Raw genomic sequence first — 9,230 nt, 5'->3', positions numbered from 1 at the left:
CCGCGACCTCGTGCTCAGCAGCCCAACACCATAGCCACTGAGCAACCACGGCGGGTCACCTAAATGTATGTAATGGAGCAAATGTACCAAAGTACCGAATTGTTTCCTGTTGTAATATTGTGCCCGCAAAGTGTCACATTGTCATTGCTTTGTTGCCCGGTAACATTTACAATGTCTTTTAATTATTATTATTATCCAGTGATATTTGAACTTAAAATGCTTGTCTCTATATATGGTGCGCTTCCAGACCGAATCCCCCCGCCCCCAACTTTTTATTCGTGTCCTATGATGTATGCAGTTTATACTTACACATATTTTTTGTACTACTACAATTTTTTTTTTCGACAGCGCTGTTCGCTGTGTGCTGTACGTCTGGGAAACGAGGCATCGGCAGGCACCAAATAGGCGCCTTTTGCCTCGTTGACTCTCGTAGGAAGGTGTCTCTGTTGTAGTTTTGTGTTTTTTGAATGTTTCCTGCCAAAATAAAGATTATTATTATTAATAATAATTCTGATGCACGTACAATGAAGATGTGTGATAATACAGCACAGTGGATTATTTTAAACAGACGCTGTCATCTTCGAAACGATCTCCATTTAAGGTCATCTGCACAGCTTCTTGTTGGAGCAATATCTGTGTATCCAACAGCTTCCGCTAAGCGGACGTTGGTGCGTCATGTGTTCGGCGTGCTGATTGCATCGTATAAATGATTGAATAAGCGATGGATAAAGTTTATGTAAATCGTAACGTTAAATATTTTGGGCAGTGCTCTCAGTATTAGGCGAATGTAAGTGACACTCAATATTTAGGAAAAGGGGGAAGGAACAAACACGACAGAAGAACCTACGAGTAGAGCTCATCATGGGCTCTTAGTATTAGGCGAACGTAAATGACATTCAGTCTGGAAACGGAGTAAGTGATAAAGACGACAGAAGAGCATACGAGGTGCTCACTGGCTTGTCATGCGTTCTTATGTCATGTTTTGCCAGCACGATTGTCCTAAGAGTAAATGTACGCCAAGTCACACAGTTCGACTTTGTAGTAATCACCATAGCCTGTCTATCAGTCACGTGCGCAAATCGCCAAATCACGACGGGCGCAAAATTATGATGATGCTATCCTCCAAACAAGTATTCTAGGGTGTGTCACAGGACCGAGGTGGGTCGAGGTGGGACAGCTTGTAATTACAAATTCCACTTTTCTGATGCAGTACTACCACAGCTTTACTCTCCGTTCCTGTTGATCTATTTGCTGCTCAGCTTTGCTAAATTAAACGGCAAAATGACCGTAAACATATGTAGGTGTTGTTTTCGAAGGCTGCCTCTAAATGGCCTTGAGTGCTGCTCAAATTATGTGTTCAATAGGTGCTGAAGTATTTATTTTTGCAATAGCTTTATTGTATCATATTTATATAGTACGTAACAGCAGGCCTCGTCAACAGGCCTCATAGCTTACGGACCGATCCCATAAACAAGATTACGTTCCCCTCGTTTTTCCTGATAAGGAACATAAATGGGTGATCGACGACAACGCTTGTGACCGGCTTATCACTGGGGCCACTGGACCCCATTCCAATCTCCGCTGTAGCAGCCGCGGCCTCCGTGCCTTCTTCGTCGACTTGAACGAACGCCTTGTGGAAGACCTGCGAGACAGAAGCCTTGCCGCTCTCAAAGATACCAGAAAGGTCCGCGCTGTCGCTGAACAAGTCTTTGGCTCCGAGGGCAGACAGCGCATCGTTCAATGAAGCAGAGTACTCGAGCTTGAACTTCGGAAGAGTAAGCTCCACGTTGTCTTTCATGGCGAGGCTATTTAGAGCCGAGCGAAGACGCGACTCCGTGAGCTGCCCTTCCAAGAAAGGCAGTCCTTCCATATCATCGGGGACGAGAATTACCATCGAAAATGTTTCGCCAATGTACGGCATTTCCACTAACGTCGCCTTCAACTCCGTGGATTGGCCGACCTTGAATCGTGCCTCCCTCTGGAACATCATTTCCACTTCCACACTGCTTCTGGAATTGAGGTGAAAAGGTTTGTTTTTTGAGTGTCTCTCATCAAACCGCTGTTGCCACGTGCCCTTGAAGTAAATAGCGTTGAGTATAATGAATAAGGTGCTTTCTGTCACACTACCGGGCGGAATGAGCTCTTTGATCTTTGATTTCGTTTCGACCGAGACCCACTTGTTGGCCTCCTTTCGGACTGACTCTGGGTTTTTCTTGAAATCAACTGACATGATGCGAGCCCTGAAGTCTTTTTCCAGAAGCGCCTCGAATTCCCTGTGGACCTTAAGCTCGCGCGCGCTGTACATCAGGTTGGCCGCGTGAAAGCTGTTTTCAGAGTCCCAGCTGTATGGTAATTCATTCAACAACTGCCCAAACTGCTCGTGTATTTTGTCACTTTCAGTGACGTGAAGAACGGCCGCCAGTTGCTTTGCAGTGTTACCACGTGCGCCGGCGAGGGTCATTGAAAGTGCGCTGCCTACGCTGTACGGGGAGTAGCCGATGTTGTCTTCCTTATTAAGAGAGTGTAGTTGGGTGTACAGGTCGATGGAGAGCTTCAGCAGGCAGACCCCGAGCGCGGATGACGTCATTGCACAATGCGATCTAGAAAAAAAAAAGAGTAAAGACAAGATAACGTTAGAGTAATATAGATAAGGCCAAAATTTTAAGGAAATAAGGAATGCCCAGTTTGCAAGGTTAATTATCATGAAATTGTAGATCTCACTAGGCATATATAGCTTCCTACAACTGATGCTTAACTCGATTTATTATTTTATCAGAATAAAAATATTACGGTAGATAAACGCGCATGTGGGAGCATGTAAGCTTTCTCGAAATATTTCAGATAAGTGGGAATCAAAAAGACACGTGCTGCGTGCAGTACTATTTTATTTCCAAGTACGCGCAAGGAACTCTTATCATTGTTTTGGCATCGCATAATGTTCATGTTGTTTGGCTTCGCGCATGTGTTCCTGTTCTGTACGGTGGTTCGGCGCCACACCGAACACGTGGTGGCCCATCATGACGGCAAGACCGGCAAGACCATGCAACAAACATGACCCACACTTCTACGGACTGCAGTGTGTCTGGCGCCGGCCCATTTTTGATTCCACCATCTGCGCAATCGATCCTGTTCAATAATACAGTCTCCTGTGCCCGCTCTTTATGCGGAAGGAAGCCAACATAAAATATAGCCTCCTCGGTGGCTCTAGGGCAGAGACGTACAAATACCCTCGTCCACGCCATCGCCAACCAGACACAACAGCTCCAGGTTCTGACGACCGCCTTCGCATCCATCAGCGGTTGCGTCCTGCCTGGGAACGCTGTCCACTGTTTCCTGCAGCCGGCTTTCGTAGATATGCTAGTGTTCCGCGGCTTTCAAGAACGACGTAATACTTTGGGTTGAAACTATCAGTGCCTTGGGTGATTGTTATGCTTGGCCAGAACAGAATAGATGGCTGATAGCAGCAAAACGCCATTGCGGTGCCGCCAAGGCATAGAAAAACTACGAAGGCGGTCCTGGCCTGAATGGAGTGCAGCTCTGATAGGTGCTTTCGGCCCGCACCCATATGCCTGCGACGAGCCCGGTAAGCACTGCTCTGCGGCCGAAGCTCCTGAGGTGCACCACCGTGACGTGGCATTCGTGCCCAGCAACGCCTGGACAGAGAGGTCCACAGGCGGCCCCACTCACCGGGTGTCGCCACTGGCTCTACCGAAGACGGTGTTAAGCGCATGGTCACCACCGCCCGTCCTTTGACATGGCCGTCGAAGCCAGCCGAGCTTCTGCGACTGCAACCCCACGAAGCTCGGGAGCAGCACCATCTCGCCGCTGCAGCTGCACCCAACAACGTTTTTCCCGGCAGGCTCGCGGCCTGCCCCGCTGTATACACCGGTTGCGAGCTACTTTTCCCGCCGTGGGTCTCGGGCTCTGCTTCGGCATCCTGCGCCACACCATCACTGCCAGAGCCCGAGATAGTTCTCCATGCACTGTAGTTGGCGAAACAATTTCCACGATCCATACAAGAACCACAGCTCATGACTTCAAAGCAGCCATTGGCCGAGTTCGGATACTTAGGCCAGGTATCTCCTTCTGACGGCACGGCTTCTGACCAGGACAGTTCGGTTGCACGCGACTTTCTGCCGAGACTTGCCAGGTCGAGCACCTCGGAGTGCCTTCGACCGGAAGCTGCAACTCTGCGCAAGCGCAAATCGCGTCGCGCACCGGCGTGGAAACTCGCCCCGCAATTGCCTCGGACACCTTACATACCAGCCCGACGTACTAGAAATGACCACAACCGGTCCAACCGTCCCCGTTGAGTGAGACAGACGGCAGTTCAGTGTCCGAGACCACCTGCCATGTTTTACCAAATGCTACAAGATAAGCGTCGGTGAGACATGCGACCCGAGCGCAACAATCAGTGCCGAGTGTTAGCCAGCGCCACCACTCGCAAGCCATGGCGGCGGATATGGCACATCCTTTCTGCCGCAGGGGTCACGAGCACGTGATCCTACTGGGTGAAGGTAACTGGTCAATAAACCCACATATGTTACCTGAAGGCATCATTGTTGCCGGCTTCGAGCCCTCGTTATGTAATGAACGAGAAGAGAGAACCGAGGGGCCGATTATTATTAATCTTATCATAAGAAGACAACAAACAATGACACCAAGGACAACATAGGAAAAATTACTTGTACTTACTAATTGAATTAAAGAAATGATAGATTAATGAACAAGACAATGGAAGAAAAAACCACTGTCCGCAGGTGGGGAATGATCCCATGTATATATATATATATATATATATATATATATATATATACTTGTATATAGTAATCTTTATTCTGAGAAAGCCTAGTTTGCGCCCTAGGTGGGCGGCCTCCTTATTCCCGGTTGCCGCGGGCCATGACCATCTCCCGTGCCCGTGCGATCAGGCTGCGCTGTTTCTTCGGGTTGGGGTCTGCAAGCTTGGCCTCCCACTGCTCCTCGGTCAGTGTTTGGGTGTCTGTGGTGCCCTGTTTGCGTACAAATCCCTATACCATATGACAAAGGGTGTCGGGGACGTCACAGTACTTGCAGATGTATGAGTGCTCACTGGTTGAGATTTGGTTCAATAAGATACCTTGGGCGTAGGTATTGGTTTGCAACTTTCTGAGGGGTACTGCCTCTTCCCTAGTTAGGCTGGGGTGAGGTGGTGGGTAAGTTCTTTTGTTTATCCTGTATAAAATTAGAATAACTGATTAATACATCTAATATTAGTTTAATGATAATAATAATGAATAATTGGCGGCAGTAATAAACTGGTGATGTCGCTGTCGCCGCGTCAGGGTTGTTGCAAAAATGGAAAGAGAAGAAACAAAACACAAAAGGAAAAAATCAGCTGTGGTGAAACCTTTTGCAACGGCGTTCCGGCTCAGTTGACGCGATCGTTTTAAATGTGCCATGAAGTTTCCTGGCAATTCATCTATACACCGTTCAGCACACGGATTTAATTTCTATGGCACCGGAAAAGCGACTAGTAGACATGCATAAGCTACGAAAAGCAAGTAAGAAAAAACGAAGTAACAGACGAGCCTAGAGTAAGGTTGACGAGCGGATGTCAGAAGAAGACATAGTCAACCACGTACTGAAGGGCAATAGCGGACGACGTTTTTAATGTTCTAGTATATCAGAGTTTTTCCACGATCGCCGACGACATTCATGAATGTCGACGCTTCGAAGAAGCAAAAAGTCGTCGCATCGCGTACTAGTTCACGTGTCTTCCAAATACAGCTGCTACGTGGTCGTGCGAGCACCTTCATTCTCCGCATCAGCCGCGAACGTCCGAGAGCCTCGTTCGTGTCGTTCGGCGAGAGGTCGAAGCCGCGGCGCCAGTTGGCTTCCATACATGTGCTAACGATTCTCGACCGACAGTTTCCCGCGTACAGTCTGTCGTACGAGAAGAGTTGGCGAACCTTGGCATTCAGGCTGTCTGTTCCGTCAACCGATCGGATACCTATACCTTCCCTACGATCCCTTCTTCGCGACGCCAGTACCTCTCTCGGCCTTTCCGCAACCCAGCGGAATGGCGAACATTCGATGACCGGCCGGTTTGTATCAACTGCCGACGCGTTGGCCACATTTCCCGTCACTGTCGCAATACATGGACGCCATCGCAATATCAGTTTATGTTCCCACCTTACCGCCGCTCACCAGGTACTCGTCCTCCACCGGAAGATTCCACAGAGTCATACAACTCTACTCAGGCATCCCCATCTACACAGCAGAGTCGATAACCTTCACGACAAAGTTCCCTGTCTCGCTCACCCACTATTCGCCGTTCTCCGTCCCTCATGTACCGGCGCTCTGCAGGAAATTGACGGGAGCAGCTCCAAGGGGTGACGCTGCTAGAACGACCCGAGCTGCCATTCCTCTACTGACCTTACCAACGGATAGGAGTTTACTTGATGTGTACGTAGAAGGTGTCCCTGTGACTGCTCTGCTTGATACCGGTGCGCGCACCTCTGCGTTGAGCAACCACCTTCGTCGTCATCTCCTTAAAGTCCTGACACCTGAGGCGTCCTGTGTTGTGGGAGTCACTGGCGGAGAGAGAGAGATACAACTTTATTCGTCCGAGTGGGTAGCTAGTTCATGGGCTCCTCAGGAAGGCCAGATGGCCGCCAGGCGATGTGTGACGGCGACCTCTTCGGCTCGCTCCATGGCTCGTAGTTGCACGTCCGGATGGGAGCTAAGCAGCAATTCCTCCCACGATGAAGGCAAGGGAGAGGCCAGGAGATCGGGTGGAGGGGGATCCTCTTCGAAGTCCCAGAGGATGTGACTGAGCGTAGCTAGCTCGCCGCGCAGGTGACAGTACAGACTTAATCTATCCGGCTAAATGTCAGAGTATACGTAGGGGTTCGGGTATGAGTTTGTCTGTAATCTGCGTCAGGTGACCTCCTGACGCTTCTTTAGTTTATTGTGTGGTGCGGGCCTAGTGGTGTAGTGTAAGGCGGCAGTACTGGGTTATGTCATGATATGAGTGCAGGACTTCGTTTGAGGTCTCCGGGTACGGGAGGCCCACCGCTCGGCTGACAAATCCTCGAGAACTTTGGTGGGCCGCTTCGTTCCCTGGATTCCCCACGTGAGCCGGGACCCACATCAACTCTACTGAACGTGGTTCTTCACTGTTTTGTAGTGACTGTAGGAGCTTTAGTGTAGTGTGTGCGACTATTCCTCATGCAAAGTTCGTTATGGCGGTTTTCGAGTCGCTCATAACTATACAGGCGTCAGTTGAGGCCACGGCCAAGAGAACGAAGCGGCCTACCAACATCGTAACCTCAACAAGCGTCGGGAGGTCAACTGACGCAGGTTACAGACACACTCACACCTGAACCCCTACGTATACTCTTACATATACCCGGATAGATTAAGTGCGTACTGTCGCCTGTGCGGCAAGCACTCAGTCACATCCTCTGGGACAGTGAAGAGGATCCCCCTCCACCCGATCTCCTGGCTTCTCCCTCACATTTATCGTGGGAGGAAGTACTGCTTAACTCCAGCCCGGACGTGCCTGGTGGAAGAACACTGACCACAATAGGAATGTGTGCCGCTCGCATGGGTGTAGCTGACCACCAAATATCTGTTTGTTTACCGTTACTCAAGAGTGCCCCATGACGTTATTTCAGGCCTTGTTTTTCTATCCGCTCACTCCTCACTTATCGATTGCTCCGCTGGACTTGTTCAACTCGATTTGCCTTGCCCCGGCCCTCCCGAGAAAGTTCCTAGCAGACTGTGCTCCACCGAGCGTATTCGACTCTCCAACAAGCCATGACCTGCGTCCTCTTTCTCCCGCTCCACCTGTGCCTGACGGTGACTATGTTGCGTCTCCTCTCGCGGACGTCCTCCTTGCACATCACGTGGCCCTTCCGTACACCATCGTCAATTTCACCAACAATTCCACTAGCCTTTCTCTCGTCAACTTCAGAATTGGGGACCACGTCCTACCGCAAGGCATAGCCTTGGGTACGCTCTCATCCTCCGAAAAGGGCCAGTTAACAGCCTTGACGGCTGATATTCCGTCGCCTCCCGTTGACTCTTCCTCTTTTTGGCCGTCTGTCCTTCCCGAGTTCACAAACATGATTGCTCCCGAGCTTCCGTTTCACCACGCCGACTGGCTATGCCACCTGCTTGCCTCCTTCAGCGACATTTTTTACCTGAATGGTCCCCTTTAGGCCAGACCTCTCTCACGACACACCGTATTGACACCGGTGACGCACAGGCTACTCACAAGTGACCATACTATGTGTCTTTACATGAACGAGTCTTTCCCTCGGAGGTCGAGAAGATGCTCTCTTGAGGTATCGTCAACCCTAATCCAGTCATTTGGTGTCCCCTGTCTTTCTAGTTAAATAGAAGGACGACTCCTGGCGCTTCTGCGTGGATTACCTGCACCTGAACAAGATGACCAAGAAAGACATTTATCCTCTACTACGCATTGATGACAACCTCGACTGCCTCCACGGTGCGAAGTACTTTTCTTCCATCGATCGACCTTCGTTCCGGCTGCTGGCAGATCGCCGTCGACGACATGGACCACGAGAAGACAGCCTTTATAACACCCGATGGCTTGTACCAGTTCAAAGTCATGCCTTTGGGATTATGTAATGCTCCAGCTACTTTTGAACGCATGATGATCACGCTCCGGCATGGTCTCAAATGGTCCATCTGTCTTTGTTATTCACACGACGTTTACGTTTTTGCTCCTACATTTTCCACGCAGCGGAAGCGCCTTTCGGTCGTTCTTTATGCTTTTCGCACTGCTGGCCTTCAACTTAATTCATCTAAATGTGACTTCAGACGCCGCCAAATTACTCACCTCGGTTATCTTGTTGACTCAACTGGTGCGTGTTCACACCCGGACAAAGTTCGTGCCGTACAGACGTTTTCCGTGCCAACATGTACTTAAGATGCCCGAAGCTTCGTGGGTCTGTGCTCATTCTTCCGCCGCCTCGTGCAAAATTTTGTGGAAGTCGCCCGTTCTCCTATGCTCTTTGAAGGCCAACGTTTCATTTTCTTGGGACCCTGCACAAGCAGCCGCCTTCTCGAAGCTTATCTCTCTACTGATGTCTCCACCCCTTCTGGCGCACTTCGACCCGTCTGCTCCACCAGAAATCCGCACTGTTGCTAGTGATCATGGAATCGGTGCCATTTTATGCCAGCGTCAGTGAGGTCACGACCGCGTGATTGCACACGCCAGC

At 49.9% G+C, this 9,230-nt stretch overlaps 1 protein-coding gene across 1 annotated transcript; it reads right to left on the bottom strand.

Annotated features, from left to right (window-relative positions):
- Positions 1-1,444: 1,444 nt before the first annotated feature.
- Positions 1,445-2,587, bottom strand: LOC119458922 (leukocyte elastase inhibitor). The gene has a single exon (XM_037720776.2). The coding sequence runs from the start codon at positions 2,585-2,587 to the stop codon at positions 1,445-1,447; it is 1,143 nt and encodes a 380-aa protein (XP_037576704.1).
- Between the last annotated feature and the right edge of the window lie 6,643 nt (positions 2,588-9,230).

This window comes from Dermacentor silvarum, chromosome 7 (assembly GCF_013339745.2).
Source record: "Dermacentor silvarum isolate Dsil-2018 chromosome 7, BIME_Dsil_1.4, whole genome shotgun sequence".
NCBI classification, from domain to species: domain Eukaryota; kingdom Metazoa; phylum Arthropoda; class Arachnida; order Ixodida; family Ixodidae; genus Dermacentor; species Dermacentor silvarum.
Note: the sequence above shows the minus strand (reverse complement) of the source record. Positions and strands in the feature narration are given on the sequence as shown.